This window comes from Diadema antillarum, unplaced genomic scaffold (genome assembly GCF_040938485.1).
Source record: "Diadema antillarum isolate AM-2024a unplaced genomic scaffold, OU_Dant_1.0 seq00000347_RagTag, whole genome shotgun sequence".
Lineage (NCBI taxonomy): Eukaryota > Metazoa > Echinodermata > Echinoidea > Diadematoida > Diadematidae > Diadema > Diadema antillarum.
The window spans coordinates 236,842-259,158 of NW_027271357.1; the positions used below are offsets into that span (position 1 = coordinate 236,842).

Below are 22,317 nucleotides of genomic sequence, written 5' to 3' on the forward strand. Positions count from 1 at the left end.
TGGTGGTATTACTTAGATATGATATGATTTTTTTTTTTTCATGTTAACATAAGAGATTGCAAGTCAAAGAAAAGGTACATTGTAACTAACTTTGTTACATAAAGAAATACATAAGCACTGGTAGACTAGATACCATGCAGGTGCCATTACCCGAAAACAATTACTTAGACTTTGTTTCTGCCATTTTGAATAAGCTAGTTCGTAATTAGGTCATGGGCACGTTGGTACAAATGACCTTTCCTTTCTCTCAGTTGTTTAGGCACTTTAATCGTTTTCAAAGAGACATTCATTATGCATACCAGTAAGCTTGCCCGACTTAACAATTCATGGAATTCGTGTTCAAACAATGAATGAACTTGCATAGACCTGCAGTGACCAGAATGGTTCGTCAATCACCCATCGGGGAAGCATCCATTTCATTGTTTTGCAATGAATGCATTAAAAAACTGTTTTATTCATATTGCCAAATACCAGGCTTCCTGTCAGGTGGATGTACTGGCAAGCAACATTTACAAGGATTGCATGAATAATCATTATATGACAGGTGCTTATCTCAGTGAATTTAAAAACCAACGTGCCTCTTGGTACAAATGACCTTTTTCTGCTCATGCACAAAGTGGAACTACGAACTGGCTTATTATGAAGATTATCGCCATGGAGAACTTCAATAACATTAAAACCCCCTCCAAAAAAAGAACATTGAGTATTAGCTCTGATACATGTACATTCATCACAGTGATTACTACAATGATGCCAAGGCCTGCCTTTCTATTTTCTCCAAGGTTTGCCCCACATAGCAACAACAGCTTCCATCAACACTTAAAGTTGCTGCTGATCACAACAGTTCATAAGGGATATGCCATGCTCTGAATATTGTAGCAATAACATACTAGTAGCTTTCAATATTTTTAGGACTGCTGTCCCACTCAAAACTTTGTAATTTCTTTCTCCATGGATTGATGTACAGTGCACTCCCGTTATAACGAAATTTCGTTATAACCGAACAAATACAATATATAACGGACACAAGGAAACCACGTATATATATCATATTCTGTTTGCTGAATACTCGTCATACACTGGAAAGCTATGAGAAATGTGATGGGATAACTGTATCACAATAATAAACGCATGTTCCATTCAGAAACTGTGCGTGACACAAGGAGCGAATACACAGTGGTGTGGAGCGTTCACCCATGCAGAGACGCTATAAATGCTTGTTCCGCTGCGTATTTTCGAAAGCAATTCGCATTTCGTTAGAACGGAGCACATTTCTTTTGTTTTTCTTTGTCTGTGGCGCTCGGAAAAGACTTCGTTAAACGGAAATTTCGCTATAACCATGTTCGTTATAAGCGAATTTTGCACCATAGACTTTAACGGTGATAATTTTGGGACCAGAAGATTTACTTCGTTATAACGAAATTTCGTTATAACCGTGTTCGTTGTGACGGGAGTGCACTGTATTCTTACATGACCTTATTTATCTGAAAGCTTGTAGGAACATTTCATCTTCTTCACTAATCTTTAAGAGTGGGTCCTGAAAAAAGGCATACACTCTTAATCAGTATTCTGTTTAAAAAAATGTTCATCAACACGGATCCACAGCTCTTCTCTTCACACCTGGGTCTTTTGATGTGTTGATTGTGGTCACTTTGGCCAAAAACATTCCTGAGTTGCAACAATATCTCTTCCACTTGATGCTTTGTGAAGAATGGCAACATGGCATGCGTACACACCACCTTCATTGCCATACGGGTCAATATACACCAAACATACACCAGACCCGGTCATTATACTCAAGACCTTATGACTATGCACCCACAGACTGGCAATTGTCTTCTTGGACCAAAGCCTTGTTACAAACTACTTGGTAGTCCTTAGAGTTAGAATGTCATGGGAATCTTCACTCACTGCCTCTATTAAAGACTGACAGTCTTGAATGATGTACAATGTACATATGCCAAGCACGGCTTGTTTGCACTTAGTAGGACACAGGAGTCTATATCTGTGCAAAGCTTGCAGGAAAGAACAAATAATTTACTGTCAGTTTTTGACTGCCCAACCTGGTACAGAGTTTGCTTGTTTGGATCCTGGGCAATGTATGTACATCTCCAGTGCTTGGCTCATAATCTCTGAAATAAATTCTGTACAGCTTTATACACATAGAACACACAGCTGAAGAATCTCACTTGACTGGAGTTGACCGTTGCCAATGAACGTAAGCTTTGGTATACATATTTGCTGACTGGCAATTCCGTATGATAATATCTGATAACTGACTCTGTTTAACCCTCTCTGCATCACCAGCTCAACATGCTACTGTCATTGTCTATAATAACGAGTCTGTGGTAACCAGAGAGTTAAAGGCACATACACCCGGTGGTTTAGTCGAATGTGTACGTGGGCAGACGGCGCAAGTTTCCTACAGACACCTATGCTATCGATTCCTCTTTAGCACTTATGCTTAGACCCATTTCCACCTCCGGGTCTACACATCTTTAAATGCTGTATCAGGAGACTTCAAACCTGCAGGTATTCAATGCTTCACACAAATGTAAATGTCTGATGTTTGATGTATCCAAGAAATTCACGTCTCTGACAGCTGATATTTCACAGAAATACACATGTCTCTGACAGTAGGGGGACATTCTTCCATCAATACTTGGTAAGGAAGGCAGCCATGGGGTCTTCCATACGTTGTCTTTTCATTCGGTAAGCCTCCATCTCTTCCTCTGTAGGTTCCTTCATAGAGTCGTAGGCCTTCAAGCTATTGTATGGTCTTTTCCTCTCATCCATGGCTAGGAGTCGGTCTGCCTCCCTCTCTGCCTCCTCCTGACGTTTCATAGCCTTGGATTGGAGAGTGAGCAAAGTGAAGATCAAAGATTATTGTGCGAGGGTAAATACAATGTCTTTTATGCATGAAACAAATAGCATCAGATACATACAATGCACTACTGTTGTAACAAACACAGTTACGGTATTAAAAAAAAATACAATGAAATCAAAATCTAGGTTTAAGAATTATCATCTACATATCTTTGTACACTAAACTGTTCGGCTAATAACAAAGCTTCTATATAACGAAAGAAAACTGCCAGTCCCGAGGGCTCTGTTATAATGAGAATGCACTGTACTATCAAACTATCATTATTTCAGCAAATTACGTACGAGGTTACAATCATTGAAATTATAATAATGTCATAAGAATATAACCAGATACTTTTCATATCAAATTCCATGCATAAATGAAATTTCAAAAAGAGTTCTGTGAGATGCAATACCTCCATGATTTTTTTCTTCCTTATTGCTGCCTCATCCTCCTCTTCTTCACTGCTGTCACTGCTGGAGTCTGTGGAATCAGAATCATCTGAACTTTTGCCCCTCTTCTTCTTCTTTTTCTTCTCCTTCTCTCGTCGCTTCCTCCTCTCCTTCTCTTTCTGCTTCTTCTTTCTCCTTTTCTCCTTCTTTCTCTCCCTCTCGGCATCGAGTTTCTCTTTGTGTTGCTTCAAGATATAACGGAAGAGAAATCATACATTGCAAAAAAGGATTGTGTGGGTTATCACTGTGCTTAACAAAATGATTTACAAACTTTAGTGTGCACTGATTGCCTTTCAGTTAAGTTGATGAAGACTGAAGTTTGATGCTCTGAGATGAGAATACCAGTCTGCTTTGAAAATTGTAAAGGGAAACAAAATGGAGTTAGATAAATGTAGCTCAGATCGTTAACTTCATTGATTTGTTTTAACAGACCAGTTAACATACTAAAAAGATGGAGTAGGAGCCGCCAATCCTGTTTCATGGAATCTTGATGACTTCGAAGATCATGAGCACACACAGGGTTGGTAAACACTGAAAACTTAAACTTCATCCAAGACAATAATTCATATACACTTTTTGGATATACGTACAGGAAGCAAATGAACTTCTCAGTTGTTGATTTGGAGATTAAATACCAGGGTAGTGATCCTGACATGGCAGTTCATCACTCTGTTTTCAATATAATGCATTTGTTTCTGAACACACTCTTCAGCTTCTACTCATTTCACATAAAAAGACTCTTAATTGACTTTCTTTTCAAATGTGGACAGGACCAGAATCTCTGCCTATGCTTGCCCTTACTGATAGCCTAAAGCTTCTTACCTCCATGAGTGACTTGGTTGGCTCCTCCTCCTTTTCCCCTTCCTCTTGACCATTCTCTGCTGCCTCTGGAGGTAGGACCACCACATCCTCTGCAGCAGCCAGCTTGCCTGCCTGACCAGTGCAGTAGGACCCCCTGACCAGGGAGTGACAACACTTGTACCCCCACTGACCATCCTTCCAGTAAGACCCCCACACACTCTGCAAAAAGTGCAAACATCAGGTAAATAGATATTATCTCTACTTCATTAGTAAAGTACACAGAAGTTAAGATATTTTAACCGGAAAATATAATTTCGTTTCAGGTAGTATTGTTGCTATTCAGGTGGCTTATCAAAAAAAAAAAAATAATAATAATAACAATAATAATCAACCACACACAGTTGCCAATGGCCTTTCTTGCCTAATTTTCTCAAGTCTCTATTGAATCTGGTACTGAAGGATTAAGGCCTTGCCCCTGTTGATGATTAAACACCTGTACTAAGCTTTGCACATACGGGCTGCCATGTACATTATGTAATCATGCCATATCAAAACCTGACCTAAATTTGCTAACTGTAACTGCTTACGGAGGATTAAAAAAAATGCTCTTATAATCAGCTACATTGCTGTTGTCTTGCTACAAGAAAGATCAATCAAAAAGAGGTTGACCATAAACACAGATACTCAATACACTGCTTCAACATCTCGGTGAGTAGAGCCCATGATATAGAACACAAACTTACTTGGTGGTTGTTGAGGAAGATATCCTCTTCATACTTGGATTTGACCTTGGCCTTCTCCTGACCCTTGATGACTGTACCATGTCTTGAATATTCCACATAATCTTCCTGAGGATTTAGAGGGATATAAATTGATGTCATTGACTCAACACAGCATAACCAAAGACACCCATTACATACAGCATGTTCACATGACTTCCAGTGATGGCTTAACTTCTTTGCAGTAACCTTTCTACTTAATTATTAGTTTCTCACAAATTTGAATCAACATCAAGTCTCTAAAGGGATTTATGGGCAGTGATTTTACATAAGCAAAACTTCAATTCCTACATTCTTTAATTGCATAACCTGCACAAATTATAAGGCATCTACTTTGTTTGCACAGCTGGCAAAAACAATCAGCAACTAGTGAATAAATACTCTGTGCATATAATAGTACTGCCTGCTCACTGGTCTGAATTGGTGGGGAATACAAGGTCGGATATATGTAATCACACAAAGATCATGTAATTTCTCACTAATAAATGTACAAGGAATCATTTGTGCTATTCTCCTATGTATTTTTTTTTTTTTTTTTGCATTTTCTTGTGAGTTACATCCTGATCTGTCTGTATCAGGCTTTCACACTTGATTTCATGTCTGTGAAAAATATACGTTAACAGACATCTTCTCAGGTCCTGCTACCTGCAATACTGTAAAAGTGGATATTTTCGCGCGACTAATTTTTTCGCACTTGGCCGGGGAAGAAGAGTTTCGTGTGTTTTTAATTCTGCGGAATCAAGACATCAACTACTGAAACATATGGCACACAAAAATATTCGCCTGCTTTTCTTTTCGCGCTAGCTTCTGGTTGCACAAAATGCATGAAAATTTCAACACCGTGAAAATTTCCACTTTTACAATGATCTACTGCCTCTCTTTCAATTCATTGCTTAAATCAGTAATATTCGCTGGTCATACACAATGAATATCATCACATTGCCTGGACCAGGTCAACATTGCAGGGAGCAGCAATTATATTTCCCATTCAATAAGAAAGTTAACATTTCACTTACCGTCTGGGCAAGGAGCAGTTGCTTGGGAGGTGCCTCAAGATGTTCTGCCCCGCCATACTGGATAAAATGAAACACAAAACAAGAGCTCATTCAAAATATGTTTCCAATACTTGTACATGGACAGATTGATCAGAGCAAAACATTAAATTTTCTTTAAGCAATACGTAGTAAATACCATAAAGACCATTTATCATGATCACTTAAGCTACACTCTACGCCTATTAAAAAAAAATATATCTGACAATTTTATACAGCCAATGTACCAATACATTCCTATTAGTTCTTCACATTAAACAGAATGTTGGTAAAATACACAAGTATTTATAGTCCCGTGATATGTGAAAACAAAGAAACAATGAAATCTTAGACCATGATAACATTTTGACAATCTGTACATCATTTTTTCTATCATGCTGATCCATTGGCAATACCATATCAAATGCTCATTTTGAGTCTTTTTTTGAGTCTTTTTTGTCTTTGTGAAGGAGGTAAGAATGGGAGACTACTGGTATTCTGAATCCATTTCAAAGCTTCTGAGCAACAGTTGGCACCTTCTCCAAGATGGTCTCCTTCTGACTCTTCTTAAAGTTCTCTTTCTTGCTGCCAAACTCCTTGTGAAGAAGCTCCAGCTTGGTTGGCTCTGCCTGCAGGTGAACATCAGTGCCTCGGTTGCTGGCATCCCAGGCAAACACTGAGGAGGGAAGGGGAAAGCTTGCAGTCAATACAGCATGTATGGACATTTAAAGGCATTTGAAAAAAAAAAAAAAACAACAACCATTAAAAAAACCTTACATTCAGGAATTATTAGTGTTAGTAGACTTATAAGACCAACAAAAGTATTTGGTTCTCTATAAAAGCGATTTATGACAACTAATGCATAAAATTCACTGTATAATTGTGTGTCAATGGACACAAATCTGATGTATCTTTTAAAGCAATAATTCAAGCTTGTCTAGGACAGAATATGGAGGATGATACAACCATGACAACTGTAGAGAACCCAAAATAGGAAGATGAACATGTATCAATAACAGGTGACAAAACGTATGAAAACCATTTCAAGAACTCACTTGAGCCCTTGCCTCTGGTAAAACTAAAAAGCTAGAATAATGTTACCACCACACTCACTTAATAGGGAAGCTTCTACCCTCTCAGGCAACTCACTTTGTATAAAAGAATCAATTGTTCATGACCTTTGACAGTGAGGACTGACTTTAATCCCTTTCCAAGAAGGAATGAATCCTCATTCACGCATACCCTTACCAAATCACTTTCTCATTGTTGTTTAAGCTACATTTACATCAATGCTTCTCAAACCAACTGCAATAGTGCAAACCTGTATATTATGATTAAGTTGTGAATAGAAGGTGAGATAAGGTTTGAGAATTTTTAACCTACGGCCTTCAAAAATCATAATGAATTCTGCGCCTCTTTCATGATGCATTTATAAGAATATAGTGTGAATAAACACTACAGACTTACACTGTGCTTTGGCCATATTGACTGTATCTCCTCCAGCTCGGATGAAATTGTCTCCTGCATACTTCAGCCTAGAAATTACAAACAAACACACAAATGACATATCATCTACTATGTGATAACTTTTGTTTAACAATGACTACCATCTTTCTTTACTTATGCATCATACGGGAACTTGTAAATGCCATTTTCATCATGTGATTCTGTTGGAATAATAACAGTCTCTTAATTTCGTTCTTTATAGAGAATCATAGCTTATGCAGGGCTCAACACTAATTTTTTTTTTTTTTTTTTTTTTTTTCTGAGGGAGCGTTTGAGCCACTAATGTCTAGTTAGATTTCACATTTTGGTGGTCCAATGTACACAGGAACCATATCAATCCATTTCGAATCCCCATTGCTCAAACATTTGCCACCAAAATATACCTTTTTCTTTGCAATTTGGTGACTGGACATCAATATTTTGTGGCCATGGACCACAAGATCACAGCTACTGTAAACCCTGGATACTTGAAGAAAGAAATACTGTTCAAAATAAGAATTAGTTTGAAACAGCTAAGACATGTCTAATTTGTCTAAAACTTTCACTGGTGTGTAGTGTACATTACTTTGTCACCAACTAATGTGCTGACAGGACTAAGCATGGTACTGTATATGCCATACATTCAGCGAGTCTACATTTTCACGAATCAGAACTTCCTGACAATTTTGCGAGTGGCTAAATTCGCGATCGTGGAGTTCTGTTCCGGACGGAGAAATACATACCTGTACGTCACATTCATAGCATGATCACAGTCAGTATTTTTGCGTGTCTTTCATTTCGTGAATAGCACCTGACTCACGAAATTTGTGAAAATGAAAATCTTGCGAAATATTCGGCATATACTGTATGCCATAATGACATGGGTGCCACTCTACTTACTCATCAGGCTGAGCTCCTGTCTCCCTCAAGGGGTTTTCCCTCATTGATCTTGTCTTGGGATCGTAGTAGGCTGAATTCGGGTTCAGGTTGTACAGATACTGTAGTGTAAGGACAAAATAAGAACCAACAACCAAAATAAAACAAAAGAACTTTACTACATCTGGTTAGCTCACTGCAAAGTAAACTGTAAAACAAATGATCAAATAAAATTTTAGTCTTTTCACTGTCAGAACTTTAATATCACTTCTTGTTTCTCTAGACTTTTCACTCTTATATCCACTGGATTTATGGAGCTGCTTTAACTCAAATCAACTTCCTCTGTGACGACATTCTTATATGATACGAATATACTTTGCCTTGAGAGTTTCTGGTTAAAACTATGGGCAGAGGTGACTCCAAAAGAACTATCACCACAGAGGCCTATAGTATTTACAATAAACTCAGAATTAGGTGAAGTTTATTTGTTTTATATTTTGAATCAAAACTTTAAACAAAAGAAGGGAAAATAGGGGAAAATGAGAGGCGAGAAGTTGTGTGGTGGATGCAATCTTGTCAAGGAACCCTACATAGGGCTACAGACCCTAACTCTGAAGCAGCGCACGATGTCAGAATTGCTTTGTGATGTTTTGTTTACAAATGATACATTTCACAGAGTGAGGGTACGAACAATGCGAGAATTTCTTTATGATATCACAACTGATTTGTTAGAAATTGATACATTTCACAGACTGACGAAACGACCAGTGCGCAATGTCAAAATTGCTTTGTGGCACCACAACTGTTTTTGCTAGAAATGTTACATTTCACAGAGTGATGGTAAAAAGCTGTGCACAATTTCAGAATTGCTTTGTGACATAATTTGCAAATGGTACACCATTTTCAAAATGTTGTCATAGAAGTGATGTCATTTTGCAAATAGTACGTCATGGAGTGCCAAATATGCCAACATTCTGACATAGCTGAAAATACCTATAATCACATGAAACTCTTTCAACCAATCAGAGGATAAATTTTTGAGCCAAAATATAATACATACTATCTTTTTCTAGCACTGGCAGCATAAGATCCTAAAATAACAAAATGATGGAGGTAAATGTGTGCTTCCATGATTGGAAGAGTATTATGCCTTAAATATCACATACAATAATTGAATCATAGCATACCCACCTTTGCAGTGTCTTCCCGAATGCGGAGATTCCTAACAGTAATTCTGCGTTTGCTGTCAAAGTTAGTCCCAGGCATGTCAAAGGAGTCTGCGTACTTGTCCTCATCAGCATCACTGTCTTCACTGTCATGATCCTACAGATAGAAAAATAATTCAAATTCCTTATTTTCAGCATTTTTAGTGGTGTCTCTAAGACAAAGTCTATTCATCTCATGCTTCTTCTTTTTTTCTTTTCTTTTTTTTTTTTTTTTGGGGGGGGGGGGTGTTTTTAGTAGAGTATCCATGGGCAGATTTCACTGTTTGGTGATAAGAATCTGCAGGGGGAAATTCCATGCAGTATCATGTCATACAAACAATAATATAATATGGACTGGCCTTGATGGGGATATGGCATTTATTGCCTGAAATAGAATTGTATTGCCCGAGTCGAAGAAGAGGGCAATACAATTTTAGTTCAGGCTATAAATGATGAATAAATGGAAATGAAGTTCCTAATTACAACTGACTCATAAAGAAGTTTGATACTGCTTAGTTTATTTGAGGCTATTTTATTAATCATCTCTGTTACTTTATGGTTCACTTTTAAGATGAATAGCTTCCACTATTTCAATACACTTATGAGACTACATGATACCATATGAGGGGAGAATCAAAGAAAGGCATAATTACAGCAAAATAAATGGCACGACAACAGAATGGCAAGAAAACCTACAGTTTATACTGTCTACAAAAATTTGTCAGTTTGTTTGTTTGTTTTCTTTTTTTTTGGGGGGGGGGGGGTTGGGGTGGGTGGGGCTTGGGGAAACAAAAGTTTTGCTTCATCAGTTTATCTTTACCCATGGGCAAGGCATGCAAGGATGGACAATGATCCAACAAAGGAAAACTGCAGTATAGTATAGTATAGTGTAGTATAGTTATTTTCTGCCTATTTAGGCAAGCGTACATAACCTTCACAGTCTTGCACATACAAGATGTATGTGAAGTAAATGGAAGAGCAGTGTTTCTACATTAGTGTGTACCTTTGCTTTCTCCATGTCTCCAGAAATCATTTCATCTTGCAATTTCCTGGCCTTGAGCTGTTTCTTAGCCTGTAAATAAAAATATTTAAGAAATATCAATGGTTATATTTCTCATGATTTATTCACACTCTAGCAAAATTTACTAATAAATCAAATGAATCAATGAGACAATACAGTAGAATCTTAAAAAGTAGAGTCACCATTTTTACTTTCAAGACAAAAAGCTGTACAGAAATACATATATTGAAAGAATACATTTAATCAAAGTACTTCATTATTTAGAGACATAATTTCAATGTTTGATGGTTTGTTTGTTTGTTTGTTTTTTTCACCACCTTGAATATGTTTTGGGTAGAGAAAGATAACACTATCCATACACTGTTCATTAACTAACCTCTTCCATCTTGGCATACTCTTCAATTACTGCCTCGTGTTCTTCAGGATTATATCCATTCCAGCGGTCTCGCTTGCCATCATAGTCAAAGCTGAGAGTGGGCTGAATGTGCTCATCTGGTGCAAGGAACTCTCCTGTAAACTTTGCTCCAACTTTGCGTGGTCTCTGAATGTGTCATGCCAATGAGGAAGAAGGATAATTCTCTCTTTTAATTTTCGGCTTTAGCATATATCATCATGCGCATGGCAGATTGTCGTTAACTTGCTTCCCTGTGCAGGGCAGATTGTGCCGAGGCACATTTATTGAAAAACGCACCACGTGATCTATACCGCCTTGTGTCAACTCCAAATTCAAGAACTGAGTCTTGCTGAACAACAACATGCTGCTGAAACCAAGTGCAGACTATCCTGGAACCATGAAACATTTATTCTTTCCCTTGCATCACACCTTTATTCTATGCATACAATGTACACAGTTATGGAATTTGTTTACTCTCTGTGTTGCTCACATTGTGCTTAAAAAGATATGGTTCATCAGGGATCATATTTACTTTAACATGGCAAATACTTCATACAAAACAAGCACACACATTGTATCATTTGGTTATGAATGATTGTTGGAAGAAAAGAGAGCAGTAATGCAACATGAAATAATACTTACTTTAAGGTAGCTACTATCTAGTACAGGATATCCAACAATCTACTGACTCCAGTCAAAAAAAGATATTCTTTGTTATAAGCACTTTGCAGTGTTTCACTGAAATCTCACCTCCACACAGTCTTTCTTCTTATGTGTCATGGATCCACAGTTTGCACATGCTCCTTTCCTAAACTTTGTTGCAACCGAGCCCTGTTCGGAAAAAAAAAAACACATAAAAACCCCCCAAAAAACAATAATGTTAATTGTACTACAAAATATTATTCACACACTTACAGCACTGTGAGGATTCAAGAATTAATAACTACAAAGGTTCATAATCTAAATTCACATGACACAATATGCTGGGTTGATACTGGTGCTAATTATAGCCTGTACCTTAAGGCAAACGATTAGGGGCCAATATGATTTTCTGGTACCTGTTTACCTGTTTGTGTAGTATGAGTATACCACAACAAAGCTGACAAGAAAACGAAGTAATTAGGCACATAAATCACCCCTTCAAGCACTATTATATCTAGCCACGCTTGTGCCGATGTAGGGAAGACAATAATTCACGGGAAATTCAGAGATTTCCATCACCATTCTGTAGAGCCATTAGGACTAGACAAAATCATGGGTGGAGTGTTAAAAAAGAAGAGGTAAAACTTTTTTTTTTTTACTGTTTCCATTGATGAACAAATAAGTTATCTAAAATATTCCATCTGTGTGCCATTTGAATCACAGATGGGGATGTCAACTACAATTGATAAAACATTAACCCTATTGGGACAAAAAAAGAAACATTTCTTCAAAGCATCATGTAGACTTATAAAATGCTATCATCACAAGAAACAGATGTTGAAGTTCTCTCACTTGTGTAAGGAAAGGCTGCATCCTTACAGCACATTACTCACATCTTTGACTCCCTTGTGGTACCACTCATTGATTGCAGAGAACTGTTTCTGCTTCTCATCTTGAGGACGCTGATGTTTCAGAGTTGGCACATCGTATCCAACATACCATGGGACTGTGGCAATATACTGAGGGATGTGGGGGTTGATGTCCCTGGAAGAAAAGTGAATGCAAAGTTGCCGTAAAAATCTCTCCCTCTTAAAGCCATGTCCAGTGTTAAGGCTAACATCAACAGTATATTATTTCAAAGTTACTTAGTATTTCCTCACCTGATTTTTTTTTCCAGGCCAATCCATCAGCATATGAACATTTATGTGAGTATTCAAAACTGGACATCATCTTAAATATTCCTGTTGAATAAAATCATGTGATTCTGATAACTAACAGCAAACAAAATATGCAGCATTATTATATCTTGGGCCTCCCAGGTGCAGAGGGCTATGAAGGGTTACCCAATCACAATAAAACCATTCACTAACACACAAAATATTGCCCCATATCTAATTACTGAATTGTCATCATTATCAACTACATTTGTTTGATGAAATAAATCACAGTATAGTTATTTCGGACATTAAATAAATTATCAAACTTTGACTTTATAATCTCACTGTAAAACCTCTGACCATAATCAAATATAATGACCTTGGAGCATAATACAGAAAGAACAGTGTAATGTCTATGCCATGATATTTTTCTGTGCTAATTAACTTTAAATTCAACTGAAAGATATGCTCGAAATTATAAGATGCTAAAATTATCTTTCATGTAACACAAATGCACAGTACATCATCTCCAGGGTGGGAAATTGCGTATATGGTTCGTGAATAGTCAGTATACTCAGTTGTCATTTTGTTACTATGGTTCTCGATCACAAATTTATCCACTTGAAAATTATCTTACCGTCACTTACGAGTTGCATTTTGTGAAATATGTTATATACAGCACTTTTTTAAATGCACAACAAACACCTGCATGACATAGTTGTTTGGTCTTTGCTACTCAACATAAAAAGGCTGCATCCACTTACTTTCCTTCTTCATCAACAAGGGCAGGGGCTGTGCCTGCCTTTCGAGCCTCCTCCAGTTCCTTGGCCTTCCTCCAGTCCTCTCGTTTACTGCCCTGGCTTGGTTCCTCCATCTTGTGGGACTGGGCCGCCACTGACGGCAGCGTTGCCCTTGCGTAAGACATGGTGTTTTCTGTCAACACCTGTCCTCTTCAAGTATGGATGTCCTCTTGTGAGCACTATAATAAACATATGACAGCATTGTAACCAAATTATTAACATACCCACCTATTCAGTGTAAAATTGGTTTGAGGGCAAATCAGAATGATGCACAAACAAACAAAACTAACAATTAGAATTCAATTAGTCTGTAAACATCTATGATTATGTATAAAAAACTGTTCCCAAAACACCTGAAGGTACAGAATCTCTTTTTGTTTTGTGCAACACATACCACACAACCACACAAAAAGGGTCATGATCTACACATGACTATGGAAAACTTACTAAACACTACCTAACAGCTTAAATGAACCACATAGAACTACTTGAAGTTCTTTTTTTCATAGTAATAAAAGATAGCAATGATTCATCTCTGTCAACAAGTCTGGTGGAGTTCATTAATACCGGTAGTAGATCAATCACTCTGGCTGTCCCATCCAATCAAGTGATGAAATATCGCCCAAGGAAGATGTTATGTTCCTGATCCTGGAAGCTGGAGCTGCTGATTACAGTATTTGTGCCTGCCCTTGACCTCTGACATGACTGCTGTTGTTAATAGTTGTGCTGTGAAAATTACATTCTTCTGAGGTGCACCAGGAACACATCCATAACTTGGCATAGGATCACTGGAGATATAGGCTGAAGCTTGTGGACCAAGTAGCAGTAAATTTTATCACTAGTTCTACATAGATGCTTCTGCTGAATGAGCATTAGTGTCTAAGGTCAGGTCAGGTCATACCCGTAGCATGTCTGCCATTGGGGCACTGAGAATAGAGATGTCCTTCTGCAGGTTTCCTTACCCTGCGCCATTCTCGTACAGATTTCCACCGGCTTCTCCGCCCATCTCCTCACATCATCCACCCAATTCCTCCTTGGTCTTCCTTGAGCTTGTAGCCCATCCACTGACCATGCATTACCGTATGCGCTAGTGACTGTACCTGGCCGTCGAGTGACATGTCCGAACCATTGCATCTTCCTTCTCTTCATTATGTCCAGCAGTGGTTCATAATCCCCAACTTTCCTCCTGATCTCTTCCAGCACTGATGCATTGGTGCTGCGATCGTGCCAATGTATTCCGAGTAATTGACGGAAACATCTCATCTCGAAAGCGGCTATTTTCTTCTCTAGATTTTTGCTTAGCGTCCATGACTCACATCCACATACGTAGGGCTATCTAGGTCACCAGTGCCTTCATAAGCTCTACTTCTCCAGACATGGTTCAACTTGGCCAACTCAGTTGGCCAAGTACGTCTACGTACATGTAAAGGTGAACGGACTGCAAAGTGGCTAAAAGTGTAGATTACTTAGTCAGTAGGCCTACGCCTACGGATAATAGTTTTAAATGAATTTATAGGGCTTACACGTAGGAGGGGTCTAGTCTAGTCGTTAGTTGAGGAGACTGTCATCAAATGTTTTCTAGATGGTTTAGATAAAATTTTAGATCTAGTTTGTTGAGCTTCACTCAGATCTCGGCAACCATGCACTTTACGGCCCTATATCATCGGTACCTCATCCCCCGTGTGCCAGGGTGATGATACAGACTTGCAATAAACAAATTAGATAACGACAGATATAAATTACCTGGCCTCTACCGACAGTGCAGCGTGAGCAATGCTACAAACACAAATATGAATGAGTGGGACTGAGTTACGTTACCAACAGGTTATGGAGTGCGTCGATATCAAGATCTGACACGCCAAATTCGGCTTTTGATCTAAACAAAGACAGCGAAACAAGACATGCAATTTCTTCCTTCATTTTTATATTACCGTCAGCAGGTAAATACAAGGAATACGGGGATATTGAATATAGTTACCACTTACGTTTCTCGTGCGTCGTATCGTTTGCGTCGTAAAACGACACCGTATCCGCAGCACCCAATAACAAGTTGTATACAGTATAATTATCATTAGCATGTAGCCACAAGATCGTACACTACATCCATTTCGGTACATTCACTGTCCAGTTCGTTACTTTAAAACACACGTAACACCGCCTCTCGGCATCCATTCTGAATGGTGCGCCGTGATCGTCTAGAGGTTAGGACATTGCGTTGTGGCCGCAATAACCCAGGTTCGAATCCTGGTCTCGGCAATACTTTTTATACTACTCATTGCTGTTTTTGCTTTGACTTGTATGTTATTTAACGTGTAAAATGTCAAAGTTCTGTAGTTCATTTATGGCACTTGAGAAGAAGAAAATTGGAGCATGTGTGTAGGACTTTTCTCTTTTTTTTTTTTCGAGGGGGGGGGGGGAGGAAAGGCAAAAAGGGGGTAATGTCAAATTTTGCGTTGTCTTAATGTGTCAGTGTGTGTGTATTCATGTATTTCATATTATATTTATGCTTTCGGACGTCTGTTTTGATACAGGTGATGCTTTAATTGGTACAATTGGTTAAAACGTTCATTTAATGGTCGTCAAAACAAAGAAGAAATAATTTATGTACCTTTCTCATCAATTATTGTTACAATAATTTTAATACAATAACGTGGGCAATGGTGGGTGCAAGGAGCTCCAAACACTTTAAAACTCCTCGGTGGGTGGAATCGGTTTTTTTTAAACCAAAAAGAACAAAAAATGGAGAAATGAATTGATGATATCATTACCTCCAACACTTTGCATACTAATTATTGTTACATACAGTCAGATGCATACAGTAATAATTATCCAAGTAAGAACAAGCATGCAGCTACTTGAATATGATGGTACGACAGAAATATTTCCAGACGGAAAAAGGAAGGACTGGTAGGGAAAATATTGGACTTAGGATGCCTTATGTAGGCCATAATAAATGATACATTCATTCAAATTTTGGCTATCGTTTCGGCAATCGCTTTGTACTTCACAGCTATAATAGCATATATTGAGACTACACTGGATTACACTTCATGACGTCATTATGGACGATATAATATAGAAAATATAAGATCTCCACAATTTTTTTTTCATGAAAGTACACATTCCATCGACTTGTTATGTTAAGGGTAACATTTCCCCTGCTTTCTGAAGAAGCAAGTCATGTGCACTTTGATTATACTGGAAAAGTGAAAATATGTTGAACTTATGTTGTTGTCCATAATGTCATGGAGTGTAGTAGTCTCCTTATCCAGGTATGACGGCGCCGAAACTGTAAAAATTCATAACTTTTTAACGGATTGTTCGAGGCCTACACTGGTATGCTAATATCGCCGCTTTCTCTAAATCAGTATTTATTTTTGGGCTTTGGTTTCCTTTCAGCTTTATCTATCCCCCCCCCCTCCATCTAATCATATTAAGGTTAATGTTCAGTTTTATGAAATTGCGCCGTACTTTTTGTGTTGCCTTATTTGTAAATTAATGTTGCTATGATCCGTGAGTTTGACATATACAGTGTATTTGGTTTTGTTTGCTTTTTGATCACCGAATGACTCTGTCAATACTGAAATTTTTATCACGACTTGATTTCCGAATATGTTCTTAAATCGAATCATAACTTTCCATTACTAGTATATTTACAATGAAGTACAGTTCTTAAACAACAGACACATTTTGAAACAGTCAAGCGAAGTGGGGCGGGGTGCGATACCCCGTTTAATGATTTATTTTTATTTTCCTACTAATCTTCAACCTTTTATTTTATTACTGCGTAGATTCATACTACAGTGTATTTGATACAGACATTATTTTGCGGCTGCAGTCACTGCTGTACTTCCTCTCAAAGATCTGTGCTGTGCAACTGAAAGCGCCCTTTCCACGAAGAATAAGATACATTGTGCCACTCATTCAGTAATATCACCTTCTCCTTTGTGTAAAGTAGGATCTACGCCATCTATCGATGCAATATGCCAAAATGCGATATGTTTCATTAGGTGGTACAGTATCAACGCAGTTCCTTGGGCAAATGACGTCACGAGATTAATCGGGAACATTATGACCTTATTCGGGAAAATAATGACCTTGTATTAATCAAAAACAACGTCGATACAGATCACTCTACTCGTCCACATGTCAGCTATAAAAATATATAGGCCTACCTTACATTAACCTACATTAACTCTAGACAGTACAACATACAGTATGTCCCCCAAAAAATTACAATCCACTTTTCGCATTGATAACACCCAATATGACTAAACCGTCTAAATGCTACTTCAGGGTCTTGAAATATAACATCTTAGCTCTATTTTGCAGAAAACCCCATTCAATTTGGTTAAGCGGTCACAGAGAAATGTGGATTTTTGTAAAGCATGTCATGAGTCTGATTCTTCCAAGTTTAGCACTTGGATGCTCTTGGAAATGGAAATTAATGTGTGAACACAATAGACAGAACTTGGAGGGAAGAGATTTCTGACATGCTCGACAAAAACCCTCATTTCTCTTTGACCACTGAAGCAAATCGAATGGGGTTTTCTGTAAGATGTATAGGCAATGAGTTATAGTTTCATACCCTGGAATTGCATTTGGATTGATTCACTATTTTTAAAGCTACCGTTGCGGAGGGCACCGTTGTATTTTTTTTTTTTTGGGGGGGGGGGCAGGGGACATACGGTACAGTTGCACTGAGAAAATAAACCATAAAGATCAACAGAACTCATTGAATAATACACCTGTACAAGCAGGGCAGATGCATGTACACTTTGTTAATCATGTATGTACACAATTTAAACGAGAGAAGCAATTAACATCGCTCTTTTATGAGGCAAGGTTCTATAGTCCCGGGGATTGCTGTGATTATGGTGTGTGAGGTAGCTCGCGGATAATTATGATTTTCTATAATTTGAGCGAAAACTAGGAGGGATACTTTGTATCAAGAGTGCGACATTTATAGTATGCAAATAAACTGATTACGTTTCGCCTGTTACCTACGCCTCAAACACCGAAACGTAAAAGCGAAAAACATACGGCATTCTATTCCAAAGTAGACTTCTCGTTTGGAAGTGCAATATTTACAGAGGAACATGTACTCACTATCTGAATATAACTCATCCTATACATGTATTCAGTTACTTGGGTCGTCTCAACAGAATGGACTGGCTTATCGCTTTCACTTGGCATACATGCAGTTGCAAAGTATTCCACGAAGAAAGGCATTGAGCGAACACATCCGTTTAGATATGAATTAAACCAAATAATTCAGGTGAAACATGAATAAAGCTGTAAGCCCTACTTGAGCACCTTCAGGTAAAATGAAATAACTTCTTTGCATAATGATATAATAGTTGACCAATTTCAATTTTCTGACATCAGTCATTAATATTACCACCGTCCTTCAATGCACTTATCTCAACCGTTATCCATATCATACGGTTTTATCGGCACATGTGAAGAAAAAAGCAGACACATCTCTTAGAATCTTACATTAAACATGTATACTAATATAATTCAATGAACAGCTATTACATGAAGGAATTCCTTGAATACCATTGAGTCATATGTACAACGATTGCAGAGGCTACATCATATAACAAACTTGCTCATCCCCTGTACTGGTATTAATGAGTCAGCCGTTTTGCAGCTTACTAGTCATACTTTTCACGTGATTCCGAAGCCCAGAATTAAAGCACAATTGATAACTGTCAACTGTGTATAGGTCCACATACATGTATAGGCATATGTGACGCGATTGACGAGACATTAGTTCTATACGAGGTATCAAATGCCACATGACAATATTGTACCAGAAATATTCAGAACTTAGTTTAAAACAAGTGAAGGTATATTCTGTATCCGCATCACTATGTAATTATCACTGGTAACTTATGCTTCTGTTTGAAGACAGCCAAAAGTGCAATACATATAATTCATGACGTTGTTCATATTCGCGCTATGTCGGAGATGATTACACTGCCGCTCTCCATTACAGACGTAAAGCCGACTGTTTGACAAACCTATCAGCAAAATCGTAATGTATTATAACATTTAGTCTCATGGATCCTTTACGACAGCAAATTGATATCAAATTACAATTTGATACCCATTAAAGATGTCAAAATTCACACATAAAATCTCTACATAAGGAGTCATCGATAATAACGAAATGTTCATTGCTCTATCCTACTCTCAACGGAGAGAGAGACATCAGATTAGGAGTGGAAAAATGAAATACACTTTAATTTGAAGAAATGATGCTTCTACATTGAGTACTCTGAATCATCAGTGTTACAAAGTACGTAGAATAAACAAGAATACATTTCCCTCGGAAAAGCCTAAACGAATTCAAGTATGCTATTCCACTTTCTGACAAATTTCGCAGGTAATCTAAGAAGTGCAACAGCATAAATTTAAGTCTGTAGCGAAGTGTCAAAGTTGAAGACAAGCATTCGAATGTCTGACGTTATCTTTCCATACGAGTCGAAATTAAGCTGCTTGGAGACGTCCCCACGATTTGCCAGCACTCAGAGAAACAGGGAGCGGAACCTTCGCAAGAGGAGGAAAAAATGATAAGAAACTTCACGAAATATTTATTTTAATATGTCAAAAACCTTGTCAAGAAAATACCGACAATCCAATTCCCCAACTAGTTGAAGTTATTTTGCGCCTATTTTGATGTTAACGATGTCAAGAAATCTCTGGGAACAAAGTTACAACAATGACGACCCAGACATAGTAGCAAGTATAAAAGCCAGGAGAAAAACAAAAACTGCTAAAACACAAAACACAAAACGCAACAAACATTTTCCACCTGTAATCAGTATATTTAGATAACTGAGGTCTACAGACCAATTCCAATTACTTTGCACTGATACACAAGATTGCATCAGAGGACAGATGTCATATCAGTTACAATAACCTGAAATCGAGATGTGCTCTAATCATGCTAATCAGTACACATTGGGATTGAGACAGGCATTTGAATCATCACACATTGAGATGGGGCTGCACATTTGAATTATCACACAATGAAATCAAGACCCACTTCTTTTCTATTTCTTACACCCACTACATCGATATGTGCCTTTAAATCATCAAACATTGAGTACGTGCTTACGAATGATGAGGTGAGATCGAGACGTGCTTTTAGATTTTAGATTACCACCAGGAATTTAACGTTTCACTCACCAAGAGTTTGACTGTAGGTCCGCAGGACTCGGCAGTTGCTTCCATGACGCTCTTTAGGAGATCTACATGTTAATAATTCATGCAAATTTATACAGTATTGATTATGATGTAGGTCATTTCGGATAGATTTTAGTGAAAACTTGCTCAGTCTTCTACGCTGGGATATCAACGAATCAGCTACCGAATCATTGCTTTTCAAAATGTTCATCTTACTGTTATTGCATTATTTTTACTTAGAAATACGAATTTAGCGAGTTTCACACATGTTTGAACTCATGTTTGAACAACAGCCATATGTTAACGATGTGAAAGAGTACATGCTATCAATGTTCAGGTTAACAATGTTTTACAGTACATGAATGCAGTTTGCGTTTGCCTGTTTGGACAAAATATACACTGATACAAATTGTGGAGATCATTAAGGTACCGGTATACTAGTATATGATGATGTTGGATGGTTTGACTTTAGTAGCTGTGAACATTCTTCTGTCTAGGAAAGAAAGAAAACGTGTCCTTTCACAGCTTAACATATCGTGTCAGAATAAACATGCAGGAAATCGAATCACGTTAGCAGTGACATCAGTATCTTGTTGGGGTCATTTTTTTTAATGATTCTTATTCCAAATTTCTTGTATTCTTTGATTCGACATAAAGGTATTTGATATTCTGTGGGTGTTTTCTGCGGGCTGATTTGGTCAGCATCAATTTACGACACATTCAACGTTTTGATGTAAAATGATACAAACCTTTCACTTCAGATAGGTCTTTGTCATGGACTTCGAAGAGCAACTCGTCATGTATCTGAACAAGCAACCTAGAGGTATGTGAATGTTGCATGAGGAAGACATTATTGCAATTTATTGATAACATTCAATCATTGCAATCATTGTTATAAGTCCCGATCAATGCGTCAATACATATCTTATGACTTCTTCTTAGTTTCTGATATGATACCATCAAAGAGAGACAAAAGGGATTCCAATCATGTGCCTCTTTTGTTTGTTTGTTATTGTTTTTTTAGGGTTAAACGTTGTGACATGACGTCTTGACTGAGAATTGGAAGTGGTCTGGCAGGCGCAGACAACCGAGCAATATCCCATCGGAATTTCAATCAAGAAGTTAGTCATAAATACAGACAGACTTTACAAGAACAGGTAGATAGAATGTTCGCCACTAGCCCTGTGATTGTAGGACGGGAAGTGCAACAGTCACTGACAGTGGCGTATCATTTCCACTTATTTGCCCTCATCCTACCGAATACTGTAATGCTCTCCCTTCTGTTGAATTTATCCGAGCGGTAACAATATATGGTATAATGGAGTGGAAGTCAAAGTGACTTTGGTAAACATTCCAACATACCTGGCCCTGAGATGTGTCTTCCGGTTGAGTTCATGAACGGTATTAATCATTGCCAGCTTACAGATATCAGCTGCCGAACCTATGAAAGTGAAATTAAGCTTTGCCATCTGAATCTCATTGTAAACTTTGTCCACATTGACTCTCCCTGCCAAGCCGTATAAAGAACAATGCGGTGTGACATTTGGATAGGAATATCTCTATCAACAGATGTTCACAAATATAGGAACAGAAAGTTGAGTAAAGATTTGT

At 37.9% G+C, this 22,317-nt stretch overlaps 1 protein-coding gene and 1 non-coding gene across 2 annotated transcripts; one reads left to right on the plus strand and one right to left on the minus strand.

Annotated features, from left to right (window-relative positions):
• Nucleotides 1-1,276: 1,276 nt before the first annotated feature.
• LOC139730978 (pre-mRNA-splicing factor SLU7-like) lies at nucleotides 1,277-15,611 on the minus strand. The gene is made up of 15 exons (XM_071641857.1): nucleotides 15,495-15,611; nucleotides 13,474-13,688; nucleotides 12,446-12,596; nucleotides 11,661-11,741; nucleotides 10,893-11,057; nucleotides 10,499-10,567; nucleotides 9,482-9,613; nucleotides 8,315-8,412; nucleotides 7,397-7,464; nucleotides 6,466-6,605; nucleotides 5,915-5,971; nucleotides 4,863-4,967; nucleotides 4,141-4,338; nucleotides 3,282-3,503; nucleotides 1,277-2,847 (listed from the first exon to the last, which is right to left on the minus strand). Exons 2-15 carry the CDS (start codon nucleotides 13,632-13,634, stop codon nucleotides 2,656-2,658), a joined length of 1,839 nt encoding a protein of 612 aa, XP_071497958.1. The 5' UTR covers nucleotides 13,635-13,688; nucleotides 15,495-15,611; the 3' UTR covers nucleotides 1,277-2,655.
• Nucleotides 15,612-15,693: 82 nt separating this feature from the next.
• On the plus strand, nucleotides 15,694-15,765 carry Trnah-gug (transfer RNA histidin (anticodon GUG)). The gene has a single exon. It is a non-coding gene; the product is annotated as a tRNA-His (tRNA).
• The last annotated feature ends 6,552 nt before the right edge of the window (nucleotides 15,766-22,317 follow it).